This window comes from Chelon labrosus (genome assembly GCF_963514085.1).
Source record: "Chelon labrosus genome assembly, chromosome: 19".
Lineage (NCBI taxonomy): Eukaryota > Metazoa > Chordata > Actinopteri > Mugiliformes > Mugilidae > Chelon > Chelon labrosus.
In genome coordinates, this window is record NC_140352.1 from 16,856,544 (window position 1) to 16,875,396 (window position 18,853).

General features: G+C 45.2%; 2 protein-coding genes across 5 annotated transcripts; one reads left to right on the forward strand and one right to left on the reverse strand.

The window, feature by feature from the left end:
* Positions 1–6,555, reverse strand: zdhhc16b (zDHHC palmitoyltransferase 16b). 2 transcript variants are annotated; one of them, XM_084566989.1, is made up of 10 exons: positions 6,448–6,555; positions 2,183–2,489; positions 1,905–2,099; positions 1,672–1,760; positions 1,550–1,578; positions 1,280–1,413; positions 725–810; positions 522–645; positions 363–433; positions 1–141 (listed from the first exon to the last, which is right to left on the reverse strand). In XM_084566989.1, exons 2-10 carry the CDS (start codon positions 2,450–2,452, stop codon positions 39–41), a joined length of 1,101 nt encoding a protein of 366 aa, XP_084423115.1. In that variant the 5' UTR covers positions 2,453–2,489; positions 6,448–6,555; the 3' UTR covers positions 1–38. The 2 variants fall into 2 exon arrangements, with proteins under 2 accessions (XP_084423115.1, XP_084423114.1); XM_084566988.1 differs by lacking the exon at positions 6,448–6,555 and having other exon boundaries at positions 2,183–2,627.
* Positions 6,556–6,948: 393 nt separating this feature from the next.
* vps35l (VPS35 endosomal protein sorting factor like) lies at positions 6,949–18,472 on the forward strand. Of its 3 annotated transcripts, none has more exons than XM_084566986.1 (30): positions 6,949–7,085; positions 7,812–7,911; positions 8,198–8,380; positions 8,546–8,665; positions 8,992–9,016; positions 9,118–9,197; positions 9,493–9,621; positions 9,729–9,813; positions 9,903–9,959; positions 10,052–10,148; positions 10,296–10,343; positions 10,633–10,726; positions 11,090–11,290; positions 11,409–11,455; positions 11,673–11,784; positions 11,862–11,978; positions 12,070–12,123; positions 12,207–12,287; positions 12,368–12,430; positions 12,535–12,620; positions 12,712–12,792; positions 15,509–15,572; positions 15,943–16,041; positions 16,128–16,205; positions 16,730–16,844; positions 17,077–17,216; positions 17,320–17,485; positions 17,662–17,780; positions 17,912–18,064; positions 18,247–18,472. In XM_084566986.1, exons 1-30 carry the CDS (start codon positions 7,069–7,071, stop codon positions 18,343–18,345), a joined length of 2,910 nt encoding a protein of 969 aa, XP_084423112.1. In that variant the 5' UTR covers positions 6,949–7,068; the 3' UTR covers positions 18,346–18,472. The 3 variants fall into 3 exon arrangements, with proteins under 3 accessions (XP_084423112.1, XP_084423113.1, XP_084423111.1); XM_084566987.1 differs by lacking the exon at positions 6,949–7,085 and adding an exon at positions 7,143–7,199; XM_084566985.1 differs by lacking the exon at positions 6,949–7,085 and having other exon boundaries at positions 7,277–7,911.
* Positions 18,473–18,853: the final 381 nt, after the last annotated feature.

The following is an 18,853-nucleotide window of genomic DNA, read 5'->3' on the forward strand; positions in this document are numbered from 1 at the left end:
CAATTAATAATAATAATAAAAAAAAAAAAGGCTGAAGGTCAGATGGCCATGGGGTCTCTCCTGGTGAAGATATAGTCCCACATCATGCCGTCTCCACTGGGAAGATGGCTGGAGGGTAAGAGGACCCGTGTGAACCAGTGACTGAGGAACACAAGAAAAAAAAAATGAAATGTGGCTGAAAACATGAAGGACATCTGCAACTGAATGTTTAAATAAGTCTTCATGAGAACGACAACCTGGACCAGCCTGGGACGGACCTGCTCAGTCGTCGCCCCTCAATCAGACCGATAGTGGCCTCCACAGTCGTAATGTTTGTCACTACTTCCGTCAACTCCAAGGTCTGAATCAGCGGCTGAACTCACCTCGTTTCCTCTACACCAAACAGTAACTTCCAGTTCTTCATATTCCCCTGATGATAAGGATTTCTGAACACCTGCATCAGAGAAGGAGAAACGTCAACAGATAGCTCATGTATGTTGACGTAAACTACACGGGCACCCCGATTTCTCCCCTGTACGCACCTTGCCCTTGTCCCTCAGCCTTCTGGCCTCTTTGCGGTTGATGTGCCGCTCGACGCTGGTCTCTCCTCTGCTGATGAGAATGGCGTGCCACAGGGTGAGTCCTCCCAGAGCTACTGCCACTGAGCTGCAGGAGGGGCACCACAAGTCTGTGAGATGATGTTAACTCTCTGAAACTGGGACACGGGTGGTAGAGGGTCGCTCACCTGGTCAGCACCCACAGGAAGACGATACTCTTATGAGCAGCAGTTTCTCTGAAGGTGTAGTCAGGAGCAGGGGTCTGGTAGTAACTCTGCAGGGGACAGAAGATAATCTCAGCTCACTGGCTTCCCAGGTAATTTTGGCTCAGGGTGGGAAGACTGCACACAATATGGGTATAAGTTACAAGTTTAACATGCCCGAGCCTGTTTGCTGTTGAACTACACAGTGATCTCTGGACACCGACGTCTTCGAAGCATTAAGCCTAATTGGTACGGCAAGCCTAGAGTTGTTTGTTTACCAGCTGGAGCGCTGGCTGCGAAAGTCTTAATCAGAAGATCGCTTTCCGGTGTCCCGTTTCGTTTGTCATTTGCTACCCGGGCTCAAATTTTGCCTTCTTACTACGTCTGACAGATGCTACTAAACAAAACAAGTGGACGGAGAGACCGAGTCCAGATACAGTGCGTCTGAACCGAACTGGAACGGTGAGTTGGGTTTCGGGTGAAAGAAAAGCAACCTCTAACCAAAGATACTGCCGATTAGAGTTAAAAATCAAGCGTCACCTCGATCGCATCGTAGGCGTCCAGAAACAGGTTCTTGCTGCTGATGCTGCAGTAGATGCAGCCGAGGGTCATGAAGAGGCAGAAGGAGAAGAAGTAGCGGTGGTTGAAATGGCCCACGCAGTTGTTCAACCAGGCTGGACACGTGTTCAGTTCAATATGGTCGACAAGTGGAACATCAGAAGACACACAACACTTGGCAAGTGAACCAAATACAACTCATTGTCATGCGTTCTCCTTTGGGTTTTAGGGTGCTGCTGGTTAGAAGGATACGACAGTGGTGGTCCATCTTCAAAACACATCTGTAAATGAAAGGAAACATATCACCATGACGGATTAAAGCGACAATAAACTGACACTGATCACCAATTCTCTACTCGATCTGATGGTCTTACATGTCGCAGATGCTACAGTGGTGCGTCCTTGGCGGTTTTGGAGTGATGCATTTCTTACAGATGGACACAGACGGGATATGAATTTTATCCTGAAACAGTCAGAATTTATTTATTAGACAAGGACAAGTGATAAAGTTTAACCAGATTAAAAAAACACATTGTTAGCTGACATTTGTCATCATCAGTTAGACTCTTCTTGATGCTGCATGTCAGCTCATGTGGAGTCTGGGTACCTTAGGTGGATGCCCAGGGGAGGTGGTGGTGGCCTTGTAGTAGTGGAAGACCACCATGATGAGCAGCCAGTGGCCGCAGCCGAGGTGCCAGACAATCCAGTGCACAGCGTAAGTGCTGATGATTGTGGGCAGGACAAACAGGTAGACGATGACCACCACTGAGGACGTCAGCAGGATCACAAGACAGACAAACACCTGACGAGAGTCGGGGGGAAAAGAGAGAGGGTGAGGGAAGCAGTGAGGAGAGAAGACATGAAGGTGTGGAGTGGAGAACTCACCACTCCAAACCAGCGGGTCACGTTGTCCACAATCCAGTAGACGGGCTCGAACACACAGTCCAGCAGGGTGTCCGAGTTGCTGAGACTGTTGTAGTACAGCGACCGGAGAAGCAGCTTGCTGTAGCTCCACAGCTCCAGCAACCTGCCGCTGATCCTCGGTTTGCTCTCCCCGCCTCGGCCTCCCCTCTGCAGGCGCCACGGCCGGCACCAGCGCAGCGACAGACGCATGGCCCGAGAGAGCTGCCACCTCCAGCTGCTGCCCATACGCATGCCACCGCCGCCGCTGCCTGCTCCTCTCCTGCACACTCTGCCCTCCAGACACACGCAAACACAGAGACACACGCACCAGCAGTGACTAACGCAGGCCGCGTAAAACAGAAGCTCCTCGTAGCGCAGCCTGACGACCGCTGGGGTTTCCATTGTCGCTGCGACCTCCCTCAGAAGTCAGAGCTCTCGGTGAATTTGAAAAATGAACCAACAGGAAGGCTAGTGAGATTCGGTACAACGTAAGAGGCTGCACGTATTGACTTTCATTGCTAGAAAGCACTGTGGTCATCCAAGTCCGGTGACAGCGTCCCTTCTGCGACATGTGTCCGTCAAAGCAAACAAGGACAGGGACTATCAGGTAATGAGCCACGCCCACCAGACCACACAAACAAACTTCTCCTCGTAAATAATTCAAAGCAAATCCAGATCAACACACCAGAAACCTCTCAGAAAGGAGCAGAGGAGACGCAGAGTGGTAACCCTGTAAGAGGGAAATGCAAAGGGGTGAATGTCTTACGAAGGAAATAAAGCGGCTACCTGATCCCGAGGCATCATTTCATGAAAGTGAGTATTGGTTACAACAGATAAGACTTCGGCTTCTCCAAAAGAGGATGGCATAAATAATGAGGGCTGCTGATCAGGGCCAGGCAACAAGCTGCCGTCTTTCTTCACTATTTACTGCAACTGTGATGGCCAGTGGTGAATCAGGTTGATACTGGGTTAATATTTTGTTCTGCATATTACAAATTTATGAAAAAAAAACGTGGCAAGTACGTCACCTGTCGAGGCTAAACATGACCACACAGGATTTCTCCTCTTTCTTCATTAAAAGGCTCATTAATAAATCAAGACCACATTAATTCAACATTAGTGAAATTACTCTGCACATGTATGGAGTCCTGTTTTTGCCAGTGAATAATGATCCTCTCCCCATAGACAAGTTACTACTACACATTTTTTTTTTTTTTTATAACATTCTATTTAATCATTTGGTCTACCACTTATCAAAAGATACTAAAAATGCTCATTTTAACTTGTGAACATCGACAGCCCAGTCTGTCCATTCCAATAGTAATAATTTGATGTTTATGTATGAAAACAATGAAAAACCTTAAACCTTAGAAGCTTGGTAAATTCTAATATGACACTATTTTTTAGATGCCAACCGATGTGCTGTTCTATGTTACTAAAAACAAAGAAGAGCAACAAATCACACGGGAGATGCCGCAACCAAACGGCAACGTCCAGGGTTGAGAAGTGAAGAAAACAACCAAAGCTGCAGTTCCTCAAATGACCACTTGAGGGTGGCTCCTATAGGAAGTCAATGCCTATGGAACTCTGCGTTAAAATGCCCGTTTGCCGTTCACGACAACGGTATAGGGGGCAAATGTTTTTGGTAACTTTTTTTAATCACATCAAAACTTAAAGATTAAAGAAGGGGTGTGTCCACTTTGAGTGACTGGTGGGTGCCCTCGCAGATTTCTAGCCGTCTGCTTCGGCATTAACCGGCCGCCTCGCCTCCACCCACATCCCTTTGCCCGTTTTTGAATTATGTGGGACTTGGGCACCACCGCACCGAGCTTCAAAACTGCTCCTCAAGAATCCCATGGGTGGCGGACTCGTCTGTCTTTAAGCACAGGCCACATTTAGTTGAAACGGGACTAAAACAAATGGCATGCGATATCCTCACCGCTTCCAGTTCAGTTTCAGGTCACATCATTTCAGCTCTGTGTGTGACACACTCAGGAGTTAGATAATAAGTTGTGGGACACTAGAGATGTTTTCAAATCTACAGTTTGTTTACTGTGGGCCACAAAACTGGTTTGGTTTCTATCACACACAGCAGCGTTAAAGCCAAACAAAATGCTGCTTTGAGGCTTTCCATTCTGGCCATGGTTTAGATGTGTCTGGGGTGGGTTCAAGAAAGCAATCAGGTAGAGGTGGAAGGTCCACAAGACGTTTTAAGCTGCCATTATGAAGGCAGTCTAGTTCGTTGCTAGTTGAATAACTCAAATAATTCCAGCAACAGCTGATTTAGCTCGCCAGTATGTGCACTGGGCTATAGGAGCCGTGGAGCTTAAACAGGTAGGAGTACTCTACGTGGTTGAGTCATATTGAATAAGCATGACATTTCCACCAAAAATAGCCCACTCTAAAACTAAATGGACCACTTTCTTCCTCAGTTGTTTGGCCGCAGCTGAGTAACTACCGTGTTCAAAACCGGCGCTTGATTCAATATTTGTCTCATAATTCTGACATACAACATGCTTTCATGTTCCTTTTCATTCTTCCTGAAAGAAATGGGCTTCCACACAAACGAGTCCTCTCACCTCCCTACTCTGTATTTTAATTCACAATCTAACATATTAGGACTGCGTGATCTGTTTGTAGCAGAGTCAAGGCAGAGAGGGAAAACACAGGCACCAGGTAATGTGGCTGATGGTCGGACCAAACATGTTTAATTTATGCCTGGGTTACGCAACGACGTGACGGAAAAGAGACACGAAAACCTCGGCACCCCGTGAGGACACATGGCGCTACCGTCCGACGTGGCGTTGGATGGCACAATATTAATCTCCTTGTTACGTACCTGGCAGACAGAGTGGCACACAGTCACTATGGCAACCCGCTGCCCTAAATCTGGTCTTAGAATAAAGCAAGATCACTGCCTTAGTGTCTCACAGTAATAAGCTTTACTTCGTCCTCTGCGCCGTCTCAGTCACGGAGGAGGAGGAAGAGGAGGAGGAGGAGGACGTGTCTGCCGATTTTCACAACTGAGGGGACACTCGCAGCAGTGTTTCACTCGTTTATTGAATATTACAGCTCGTTATACATCTGTGCTGTTCTTGTCACGTAACAGAGTAACTATTTGGATTTTTGTCTGTTTAAAGTCATAAGTCAAAATGGACAATGGGCGTTTGCAATGTCACAATTTCAGACACTTGGGCTAATTTAACGATTGTGACCTTTGTTGCCGGATACATCCAGTAATTAGTGGGCATTTACTGTGTGTACATAGTGTATTGACAGTTTGGCTGCTGGACTGCGGCAATAAAAGGGATTAAAGTCTCTTCCTCTCTTGTCCTTTCAGCTGCATATAAATCACAAGCCGCTCCAGACTTGAAATGATTGATTTTTCTGTCTCTGATCACTTATTTGTGACGTTTGGCACTTTAAACCGACTGAAGCGTGAAACCCATCAGAAGAATTTCCACCCGATTTGATCACTTCTCCCTCACAGACCTGCTGAGGTGTCTGCAGGATGGTGCAGAGCCACAACGGTTCAATGAAACAATTGGTCCGTCAGCAACAAAGATATTAAAACTATTTTAGTCCAACATCTCCTGTGATTTATTTTTTATTTATTTTTTGCTTCTCCTCTTGTTTTATTAACTGTCAATTGAATATCTTTAGGATCTAGAGTAGACAAACCAAACATCTGAGGACTATACCTCAGGCTTGGGGGGAAACTATATGCATCAATATGTCTAGACATTTACAACCATACACGTTTTGATTTCTATTTCTTAACTTTTTTACAGATAGAAAAAGCTAATACATCATAAAACAATAATAAACCATGTATTTTATTTTACCTACATTTATCTTCGTGAGTATAACCCCAAGATGCTACCATCTGGTCATTATTAATTTTACCCAATACCTTCCCTTATAGCTTGACTGACAGGATGTTGATGAGAAATGAGTCAAAAAACATTCATATCTGAATGTAATTCCTAGTGATCAATGTCATTCGCTGCAAAATGTCACCCAGAGAATGAAAGACATTTGAATGTCTCTAAACGACTGAGTAGAAACACCATAACAGCCGCTATGAAAGCTTTCCTCTCAGTAGCTACAACAAGTCATGCTTTAATGTTAGCTAGCTAACAGCTAGCTGCCGGCCGGTGTCCGCCTTAAAGCCTGAACGTTAAAAGCTGTTTTTTTTTTTAGTCCAGACAGCACAGAGGGCAAAGGTGACAGGGGTCATACTTTACCTGGTTAGGAGAAATGGGCGGACGAGCCTGCAACCCCACGGTCAGGTCATGTTTAGGCTAAATCGTGAGCCGTAACTGACTGACTGCTGCACTGCAGACCGAGCTGTGAAGCTCACGAAGATCGTTTATTAAAAAGATGCTTCCTTAATTTAAAGCAAACTAGCGCGTCTCTTGTGTTAATCTGACAGCCAAACGTTTTGTGTACATTTACAACACAAATGTGTCAGTGGGGGCCAACAGCTTCCACAGCGAAAATGATCAACAAACCCTTAGATATCGGTTTCGTCTTGTAAAAAAAATAGCTCAGCGCTCGAATTATTATTCCAGTGGCACCTCAACTGTTTTGACTCATCTGTGGTGGAAGCAGGCGACGTATGAAACCGCGCGATGTATCCTGGGTAATGAAGTCGTGTGTTGGAATTTCACACCGTTAAAATAGCTTTGAAATCAGGTTTTCGCAGTCTCAAATGCTAAAACGACACCTCGTTTGAAAACTGCGATAACAACTCTTTATGTTTTAACGAAAAGCTATTTAACAAACACCCCGTTTCAAAATAAAAACTGCGTTTTAGCCAGTTTTGGCTAACCAGGAAGTCCTGATGTGTCATATGATGTAGAAAAATGGCTGCGGTGCAGTGGTAAGATGCCTTTTTTTATCACTATAAAATCACTGAATTATCGACATAAGTCTGTCAGTTCATTTATCTGTCGATAATGTGCGACTTTTGAGAACATAAAGACGGCGCAAATAGGTGTGTAATTACAAGTTAGCGTCCTAAATGAAATGTGAACTTTGTTTCTGCAGGTTAATATTACGAAGTAAAAGCAACATGATGATTTTGCAGTCTTATAAAGGCTGTGTGCTCCTTAGCTGTGGATTTGTTGTAGTCTTGCAAAGCATATGTGTCAAAATTACTACACAGGTTAAGTAGCTCTGTCATATCCAGGTTTAACTGAACTATAGTGTCACAACTATAACAAAATAGCCTGCAAAGTTAAATGTTTTCAAGGAGTGATTGTCATTACAAGTAATAAATGAAGATACAGTTGCTTCGTGGCTTATTTTATTCGATTGTATGTCTTCTTATTAAATAAAAACATTTATGTGCAGAGCTGCATTTGTCTTATAAGTAATACTTGCACTAATTCTGTTTCCAGATGTATTTCAGCATTGTAAAACACATTTAAACACATGCTGGAAGTCCCTACAGCGATGAAATTTCTTTCATGAGCTGGAATATGCCTCACACGATGACGTCCGCCTCCGAGCTCCTGTTTCTGTGCAGAACAAGTGGATTGCACATAAATTGTAAAGATAAAAATAAACGAGAGTTCACGTTCCTGTCTGTCTCTTGTGTAACCAGGCGTTCCCGTGGGCGCAACTATGACGCCGAGCTGCAGAGGTGTCGTCCAGAGGCGGCGCCGGTCGAGTTTGGAGACTACCACCCCCTCAAGCCGATCATGGTATCTGGTGTCCCGCTGCCGTTCAGCTGCTTCACTATCAGCTCACAAATCCACTTCATAAACCTCCTCCCTTTCTTCCTCTATCTTGACTCTACAGCTGTCCCCCGGCATATTCTGCTCTAGTTAACATCCATTTCTTTCTAGAATAAACTAACAAAAAGCACATTTTGAAAACGTGTATAATTTGCAACATCAAGTGGCCAATAGTGGTGAAAAATCGGAAAACAAAAATGTATTAAATGAGCACAGACCTACAATAGTTTTTGACCCTTTCCTCTCCATCCAGGTGACCGATACGAAGACCCGCCGGGGAGCCCGTAAAGGCAGCACCTCCTCCTCCTCGTCTTCCTCTTCCTCTGTACCCCCGGACCCGCTTAGCTCCATGCTGGATGGCACCGACCCCCTGTCCATGTTTGCCGCGGCCTCGGCCACCGAGCCTCCAGCCATGCCACATAGCAGCTCCACAGGGGTCAGTGCAGACGTCACATTTCAGACAAAAAGTTAAATTTGAATAATTGGCTGCTGGCAGCCTTGTGAAAAAAAAACAACATTATAATCATATTCCAGTTTGACAGAAATGGAGAGAGTTATAAGACTTTATATATAAAAGTAAAAAAATATGTTGCGGTTCCAGGACCTGGGACGGAAGAGGAAAGAGAAAGAGGATGAGGCAGTGGGACCAGACTTTGAACCCTGGTCATCGAAGCGAGGGGAAATCCTGGCTCGGTTCACCACCACCGAAAAACTCTCCATTGTGAGTCGCCCTCCATATTAACATCAAAGACCCAATTGTTCTGTAATCAGGGTTTCTGCAGCGACTATGTAATTCATTTCAGACCTTTTTAATTAATGCAGTTCAGTTCCTGTTTCACAATTACATCAGTAGATGACTTAAAACACTACAAACATTGACGGATGGTTGGATGGAGAGATTTGTTTGTCTAAAATCAACACTTCTAACTACTGTTACTGTCTATAAAAAGACATTTGCTGATCAAATTTAAAACCTGGTCGAGCTGCATTTAACTTCTTCTCAACACTTTCTAAGACCTGCACACTTAAGTTTCATTGTCTTCACAGAATCTCTTCATGGGCTCCGAGAGAGGTAAGAGACGTACAAGTCTGTATTTACACCGATGGTCCACAACACTGAAACCGGCTGACTCACTTTGGCTGAAAGCAAATTAACCTGTCTGTCTTCACCAGGGAAAGCTCCCAGTCCAGGGTCATCGGCTGTTTCAGAGAAAGTTCGCACTCGCCTGGAGGAGCTGGATGATCTGGAGGAGGTGGGTTGGCTTTCACATAATGTATGTGTGTGTGTCTGCCTTCGTAAGCGCTGTCTGCTAATGGGATTGCATCTTGACTGAATGAGTAGGTGTCAGTGTTCAGTTCAAACTGGGATATGTAAGGGAAGTCTTACAGAGAACGGATTTAAGTGTTTCAGTTTGAAAAGCAGTAGGAAAAAACTGCTGTTTTTTAATACCTTCTCTTGGAGATCCCCAATAGTATGATGTATATATATAGTATCATAATAGTATGATGTCAAGATGTTTGGACCGACTTGTTTGTGTGTGTGTTCAGGGTTCCCAGAGAGAGCTCCTGAACCTCTCCCAGCAGGATTATGCCAACCGCATCGAGGAGCTGAATCAGTCCCTGAAGGAGGCCTGGGCCTCCGATCAGAAGGTCAAAGCCCTGAAGATCGTCATCCAGGTAATCCGAAACTCAGATCCCCAGGAGAAAAGACAGATGTACCTTTCTTGAAGACAGCAATTGATATATAAATGCTGATTGATAAATCCGTGCGGTTTGTGTTCCAGTGCTCTAAGCTTCTGTCCGACACCTCAGTGATCCAGTTCTACCCCAGCAAGTTTGTCCTCATCACTGACATCCTCGACACCTTTGGTGCGTTACGAGCCCACGATTCCCTTCTGTTCATTCCTTGTGTGAAAAAACGAAGCCAGTTATCTGACCATGGTCTTACTTGTTTGTAGGCCGTCTGGTGTATGACAGAATCTGGACCATGTGTTCTGATCCACGACCCTTACCAGGTATGGGTGCATCATCCACATTCAGCTCGTCCTGTGAATACTGATTTATTTGATTCATTCATTCACTGTGATTGTTCTTTTTTCCTCCGCAGAATCCTTCACGGTTGAAGATGTGAACGACACCGCCAAGGAGACGTGCCTCAACTGGTTCTTCAAGATCGCTTCCATCCGAGAGCTCCTGCCCAGACTGTATCCTTCACACCATCACACAACTTACTGACTCATATAGCTTTATTTACTCTTCCGTTGTTGGATCTGGTTGCAACATTTAGTTGACTGTGGTTTCCAAAAGTTGTAATTCACATGTAAATCTGACTCTTTAACCTCACGGCACAGATATGTCGAAGCTGCCATCCTCAAGTGCAACCGCTTCCTCAACAAATCGTGAGTGTGATTCGCCAGAGTTTCCACCCCGATCTCTCTTTGGGATTCATGAAGCTTTAGCTTTAATACTCAGAAATATTGTGTGAAATAGCTTTTAGTTATTGCATTGCATTACTGAGGAATTATAAGACTTTCATGATACGACACATCTTCGTGAACTGGAATTAAATATTTGGCATCCTCAGAAAACTTGATTAGAGCCGGTTTGCTGATTCTGATGTGTTTGTAACAACGGATCCTGCTAAATATTTTTGCTTTCTGCCTCCTTCTGTCCCTCCTCCTTCCACAGCGGCATTCAGGAAACCCTCCCACGGTTGACGGCTATGGTCAGAGGGATTGGAGATCCTTTGGTGGCTGCGTATGCCAGGGCTTATCTCTGCAGGGTGAGGCCATTGACTTTGTATAAGGATTGATGAACCTTCTGTGACGTCACCTGTAGGCTTCTTGAAAAACGGTTTTGGGCCTTAGTGTGGTGGTTGTGGCCACCTTGGGTTTGACACGCCCTAGCTGACTGCTAGCGACCTGTGAGGGCAACCACCTGTCACTCAAAGCAGCCATACCTTTAATTATGCAGACTTTTTAAGAGCTAAATAAAGATTTGCCCCTTGTACAGTTGTCACGAATGATTAAATGAACCAAAACCATTTTCCCGGCCTGTTACTGTTACTTGTGTGCTCTTTGTCTTTCCCTCCCGTCCCCCCGCTGAGCTGACCTGACCTGAATTAAACTTTTATTTTGAAATCTAGGTGGGCATGGAGGTGGCACCCCACCTGAAAGACACCCTGAACCGCAACTTCTTCGACCTGCTCCGCACCTTCCGGCAGATCGGCGGCGAGAGCGTCCAGAACCAGCTGGTCGTGCAGAGGGTGGAGGTGCCCGAGTACCTGACCCTCTACTCTCCCGCCATCAACTGGATCCTGCAGTGCATCGCCTACAGAGCTCCAGAGGTGTCTACTTACCGTGTTTAGACCGAAGCTGTTAAACAGATTAAAGATTTTGCTCGTTTCAGTGGAGTTCGGTCAAATCCTTCCAAACTCAGTGCGTTGTTGTCTGTTTGTGTTTCAGCCTCTGCTCACTGAGATGATGGAGAGATGCAAGACGATGGGAAACAAGTGAGTGCGGTTAGCTGCAAAATAAGAATGTAAATGTGATTTTAATGTGGTGGCATTTGAAGTAATTATTTAATTACTTTAGGTACAAAATATTAGGCAAATTAAATTGGATACCCCAGATCGGATCTTAATGCAAGGTCTGAACAGGCCTTAGATGTTTGTGGAGCTGATGGAAAAAGAAAAGATGTCCTTCTGACCGTGTTCTTGTTTCCCACAGTGCCTTGCTGCTGAATTCAGTTATGAGAGCCTTCAGGCCGGAGTTTGTTGCAGCCAGAGCTAGCGACTTCATCGGCATGATCAAAGACTGCGACGAGTCCGGCTTCCCAAAGGTTAGTCAAGTTTACTTTTTTCATCACAGCCCAAATGCGGTTGGAGTATGAACGTTCGCCTGTCGTCTCCTCTCCAGCATCTGTTGTTTGGATCTCTGGGTCGCAGTCTGGCTAGCGCAGATCCTCCTGAATCCGAGAGGCTGACCATCCTGAACGAAGCCTGGAAGGTCATCACCAAAGTCCGCAGCCCTCAGGTTCAGTAGCGCCGGCACTAGCTTTCACAAACGCTGTCACTCCAGTAAAAATGCTCCAGATTATTACTCAACATCTAACTGTGGTTTTCAGGATTACGTCAACTGCGCTGAAATCTGGGTGGAGTTCACGTGCAGACACTTTACAGTGAGTATGGACCGTCTATATTATTTGGAACCGCGTCACTTTTGTCAGCTCTGTCTCACACTTTTGGACTCTTTGACTCTCAGAAACGGGAGGTCAACACGGTTCTGGCCGACATCATCAAACACATGACCCCTGACCGAGCGTTCGAGGACGCCTACTCTCAGGTTGGCGGAAGGGATGATTTACTATCCACCCTCTTTCCATCGGCTCTGTAGTGATTGTTTTGTTTGTGTTCTGCGTGTAGCTTCAGTCAGTCATCAGGAAGATCCTCACCTACTTCCACGACTTCTCCGTCCTCTTCTCCATGGTGAGCAGTTTGAAATGCGTGCTGAAACGGAGGGAAAGCTGAAAGCAGTTACAGAATCCCCTCCTCCCCACAGATCCATAGTTTTTCACTTCTGTTCTCCTCAGGAGCGTTTCCTGCCGTTCCTGGACATGTTTCAGAAGGACAGCGTGAGGGTGGAAGTCTGCAAATCCATCATGGAGGTCTTCATCAAGTAAGAGGCCGTGAGAATTATTTGCTTTGTGACAGACAAAAACAGAAAAGTGACACCTTCTTACAGATTTCCTTGTTTGCGTTTGATGCAGACATCAAGTGGAGCTCACCAGAGACCCGGTCATCCTCAACGCCATGCTGCACATCTGCAAGACCATGCACGACTCTGTCAAGTAGGACATTACATACGCCGATCAGCCACAGCATTAAAACCACTGACAAGAGAAGTGAATAACACTGACCATCTTGTGACAATTCTGCTGGGAAGCTTTTGGACCTGGCATTCATGTGGATGTTACTTAGACATGTACCACCCACCTAGACTAGACCAGGCACCCCCATCCCATAGTAATGACACTCCTTGATGGCAGCAGCCATCCCCAGCAGGATGCAGCCAAAGAACAAGAAAAACAGGGCCCGTATTCCTAAAGATTCTGAGAATCCTCTCAGAGAGCTCCTAACTTAGCCTAAAAATTCCTAGCTAGGAGTCTTATCTTAGGAGTGATTCCAGAAATTCTCAGAGAACTCTGAGCAAGGAATGGACAGAAAGTCTTATCTTAGTGAGGAGGTGTGGTTAACCCTGTAGCTAGGTATGAGTCATCATTTCAAGAGGTGTGATTGGTTAATCCTAAAAGCTAGATAAAAATACACTTTTGGTGATAATTGGCCTAGAATGGACTTAATAATAGAATCTAATCTCTATGAAGACTGTGGAATTATAAATAATATTTTACATAAAAATAAATAAATAGTACGCTATACTTAAAAATTATCCTACAAAATGTGTGAAAACTCCCACTACCACAGTATTCACATGCTGATAGTTCTATCTAATACCCTTCATCCATTTGGTATTAACGAGGGTAAAGTGGCTCAGCTTTCATCAATTTCTGTGATTGCTAACCGGCCTAGAAGAAGCAGTATTGGTTGGCATTCAAATCTTCCACAAACCGAACAGCAGTGGAGGAAACCCAACCCATCACTGCTGCATTGTTGCATTTTTGCATTTTTCCTGTTGCTAAATACCTCAGTGTTGTGATGACTTTTACTTCCGGTGATATTGCGATTGTAACAAGCTTGATTGTCATTCAGTGTTTGGAGAATATCTCTCCTGCCTCTTCATTCAGCCATTTTCTCCTCTGCTTAAGAAACTCCTAAGGCTCCTAAAAGTCCTCCTCCCTGCTCTTAACAGATCTCACCTTAGGAGCACTCTTAAGAGCTAAGATTCTTTAGGAATACCTTTTATCTTTACTAGGAGCTACTCTTAACTTTGAGGGAAAACTCTTAGAAAACATCATGATTCTAAGGATTTTCTTAGAATTTGGCCACTAGGAGCAACTCTTTGTGCTAAGAATCTTTAGGAATACGGCCCCTGGCCTCCAAATTCACTAGATCCCAACCTGATCAAGTATCTGTGGGATGCACTGGAACTAGGTGGTCGTAATGTTAGACTGCGATAGGTATCCACTAAGCTTGCCGCTCTAATCTGTCCCTTCGAAACTGTGTGTGCTGTGGGGCTCCACTCCCGTTGCCTGACACTGATTCAACCTGGGCTCTACTGCCCTCTAGTGAGCATCACTCGCATTCAGGAACAGCATTCAGTATCTTATTTATTTTTTATTTACTATATGGATATTGAATATTCTTTGTCTGGATTTAACCCATCCATTTACCAAGAGCCATGGGTTGCCACCTGTGCATCACCTGAGGAGCTCTTTGAGGAGTTGCCGCTTGCTCCAGGCACCTCCGCAAATAGACAGAGGGGGATGCAAAGCTGAGACCTCATGGCCCCAAAGCTGCTCTTGACTTAGAGGCATAACGTCCAAATATAAAACATACTGCATTTATTGTCCAACAACAGCTCTGGAATACAGTTCACCAACTTAAGAATAACATTTCTCCACATAAAATTGGGACTGTGACAGATTTCTGTACCCAAAGAACAAACCGAAAACCGATGTTGTGTCGCCACGATGTCCAAGGCCGTTAAAAACAGACCTGATTCTGTAGTAAAAATCACTGCATGGACTCAGGAACACTTTTGAAAACAAATGCTTCATCTCTGTGTCCATAAATACAAGTTAAAACTCTACCATGCAAAGAAAAAAATAAATAAAATAAAAACCGTAATAGTTCGAATCCATGGGCCGGCTGGCCTTTCTGTGTGGAGTTTGCATGTTCTCCCTGTGTCTGCGTGGGTTCTCTCCGGGTACTCCGGCTTCCTCCCACCATCCAATGACATGCTGGTTAGGTTAATTGGTGATTCTAAATTGGCCATAGGTGTGCATGTGAGTGTGAATGGTTGTCTGTCTCTCTGTGTTTGCCCTGCGATGGACTGGCGACCTGTCCAGGGTGTACCCCGCCTCTCGCCCGATGACAGCTGGGATAGGCTCCAGCAGACCCCGCGACCCTTAACAGGAATAACCGGGTATAGAAAATGAATGAATGAAAAACTAAACAATAATAATAGTCCATAAATCCTTTCTCTGAGTTCAAGCTCATTTAAGGTGGACTGAGGTCAGGTGGAAATCTGCTCTGTCGTCTGATGACGCCAAACTTGATGCTTTGGAAATCAAGGACCCCACATCCTCTGAGCTTGGTATCAGCACATCATTATCCCTGAATGATATACGAGTGTTCTGGATATGCAGACAGTGGTAGTCAGGGACCATCCAGTGTCCATGATGGTATGGGGGTTGTTCTCATCACTGGTCACATAGTAACTTGCACATCTGTGAAGGTCCCACTCTTGCTGGTCTTTGTCAGGAAAGGGCTTTCTTACTTTATCTACTTTAGAATGCTCAATTTCCTTCATAATCTGAGTTCTGTTAATTGTGTTTCATCTGGCTCAGTTTTCACCTGGTAACCCCTCTGCCTTTTGCCTTGCAGCGCTCTTACTCTTGAGGATGAGAAAAGATCTTTGGCTCTGCTGATCATCGGCTTCATCCGCATGGTGAGACTCTTCAGACATTTATCTGTGGCTTTAAACGTGCAGACACACGTCAAAGAGCCACCGGCAACCTAGGCCGAGTGTGATGCCGCCTTGCGGCTTGCACATACTTACCCCTTGGCTCCTTGAAGATGTAAATCCCTAAAAACGCTTCAAAACATATAGTTTAATTCTTTTAAAATGTGATTTCTTTACTCTACTGGGCATTGTAGCCTTTAGCACATACAAGTTAAATGGAAGTGGATTGTGTAGTTGTTGGGGACTGTTTTCAGCTGCTGATTGACACCCCTGTCTTACACAAACCACTGTGTTACATTTTCTTTTTTCAGAAAAAGATGAAACATTTTTTTTTTCTGTCTGTTACTCCGGTCAGGTTTCCTTTGGTCGTGACTTTGAGCAGCAGCTGAGTTTCTGCGTGGAGGCCAGATCCACCTTCTGTAACCTGGAGCCGGTGCTGGTGCAGCTCATTCACGTCAGTCTCTGTTTGTATTCTGTGGTTTGATATCAGTGCACACAGACACCGGCTTCGTGTTCTTATATAACCTTTGCCATGTCCAGACGGTGAATCAGCTGGCCATGGAGACCAGGAGGGTGATGAGAGGGAATCACTCCAGAAAAACTGCTGCTTTTGTCCGGGTGAGTCAGCTCACGCAGTCAGCTCAGCACACCGTGCATTCCTGCAGGAAGAGACCCATGCAGCGCCAGGAAACCAGGTTTTGTGGAAAAAGGAGCCACTTACACCGATCAGCCACAATATTAAAACCACTGACGGGAGGAGTGAATGACCATCTTGTGACAATACAATGTGTTGCTAGGAAACTTTTGGACCTGGCATTCATATAGATGTTACATGGATGATATTTAAGTGATTCTGCAAATGTTTCCAGACTGGATCTGTGAACACCTCACATTACTAGATAATCCGGTCCAGACCTCGGTACCGGATAAGGTCCAGTTTTCAGGAAAACCACTGTACTCGAAACTGTTGCAGTCAGCAAACAGTTTTCCTGCATTCACAAGCTTCAGTTGTTCTGACTTCCTGAGTCGGGAAGTCACTTTAATTTGTTCAAGCGCCCGTACTTGTGACTTGTGAGAGGTGGACATGTGCATGAATGCACAGTACATTGCTGCCACTTGATGGATTTGTATGTCTCCTCCAGGCGTGCGCTGCCTACACTTTCATCACAATCCCGTCCCTCAGCAGCATCTTCAGTCGTCTCAGCCTCTATCTGTTGTCTGGCCAGGTTGCGTTGGCCAACCAGTGTCTCTCCCAGGGTAAGCAGCTGCTGCACTTCAGTCTTTGTACTTGAAGTATTTTGTGTTCAAACCTTTTTTTCTCTCGAAACCCTTTCTCCTTCTTCCTCTCATCATTTTCTTTCGTCGACATGTTTCTTTTTGTACTCCACCACCTTTCCCTTATCTTTAACCTTTATGTTTCTGTTGTCCCTGCCCTTCCTCCCTGTATCTTCAACCTTTAATCCGTCTTTCTCACGTTCCTCTCTCTCAGCCGATGCTTTCTTCAAGGCAGCCGTCAGTATTCTTCCGGAGGTTCCTCGCTCCATCAACGTGGAGGGGAAGCTTCGTTCTTCTGAGAGCTTCCTCCTGGACTTCATCAACAACTTCTTGGCAACGCTGCTGGTTGTCCCGGTAACGCTCAGCATTCCCTCTCATCAGCTCCAAAGTACAAGAAGGTGGAGATGCACTAGACCCGTTACCTGCCACGGTTTGACAGACCTGCTTGTGTTTACAGGACCATCCGGAGCACGGCGTGCTCTACTTAGTCCGCGGCCTGCTCAACATGGTCCAGGATTACACTTGGGAGGACAGCAGCGACGCAAAGGTGCGGGTTTACATCAGCGCTCTGCCCCTGCTGGCCGCCATGAGTCAGGAAACCTATTTCTACTCGATCCCTAAAGGTAATAACACACACAGTGAACTTTCCTGAATTTCATTAAACAGGACTGCCAACTCCTCCTTTAGGGATTACCCTTGAATAATTTAATTAATGCTAATGTCGAACGATGCTGCGGTTCACCTCCCGCTCGTGTCATTTTATCATTTGACTGATCTTCTGTCTGTGTCCTGGTTTCAGTGGACTCCAACGAGACTCTATACGGGGGAGACCCCAAGTTTCTATCCGAGATCAACAAGCTGTGTGAGACTCTGATTGGACAGATCTTGGACCATCTGAAGGTGCTCGGTCGGGATGAGGTGAGGCTAGAGAGAAACACCTCACTGTGACCTGCATGACTCCGTTTGTCATGGTGCATTCAGGTACACATTAGACAAAGCTCATCCAGTTCTGTATATCACAGTTTTTCCCCATTTTTTCTTTTTTGCAGCAGCAGAGCATGCGCCGCCAAGGTGCTTTAGCCTTCTCCATGTTTGGTGTCCTTCTGGCTCACGGTGATCTGAGAAACAACAAGTTGAACCAGCTGGCCGTCAACCTGTGGAACCTCAGCCACAAACATGGATATTGTGAGACTCGTATCTCTGTAAGTTTACATTCTACAGGTCTCTCTTGTAGCTATGCCCATATTTGTTTTAACCTGTACTTGGTTCATATCACGGCCTCATCCATTTCACAGGCAGGCCTGTTTTTTCCTGCTGTTGTTGAAGTTTAACTATACTTTCTGTGAATGCATACATGGTTCTTGTCTCTTGGTGTCTGCTACAGGTTCGGACTCTGGAGTTCATCAAACATCAGGCTCAGCAGCCCGACATGGCGTACCTGTCGGATACAGTCCAAAGGCTGTCACTGCAGTCCCGCACCTGAACACCTGCCTCACCCTTTGTAAAAGTCCTCCAAGAAAAATTGTACCCATTAAATGTGTAAATAAATAAACAGAACTAACCAGAAGAAATGCCTTCATGTTTCTGTGTAAGTAGAAAAATGAAGTTGTAGAAAAAAAGCGCAATTCCTCAAATAGCCACTGGGAGCTGGCTCCTAAAGGGAGTCCATGCCAGTACACCTCTATGTTCTTATACAACAGAAGTGAACATATTTACAGCCTTGTACAAATAATGTTTTTAGTCTATAGCGAATATCCTCATTCATTTCGACTGTACCTCGCAGGAACTCAAAACAAGTCCTGCTCGCGCTGAGACCCTACACATGTTGATATCAGTAGCAGAGCATCTGTTCTCTTTAAGATAAGCTTGAGCCTCACAGCCACATTAATGATGTAGTATAGTGGTGGTTTGCTTATACGCCGATCTGGCGTAACATTATGACCACCTTCCTAATATTGTGTAGGTCTCCCTTGTGCCTCCAAAACAGTTGT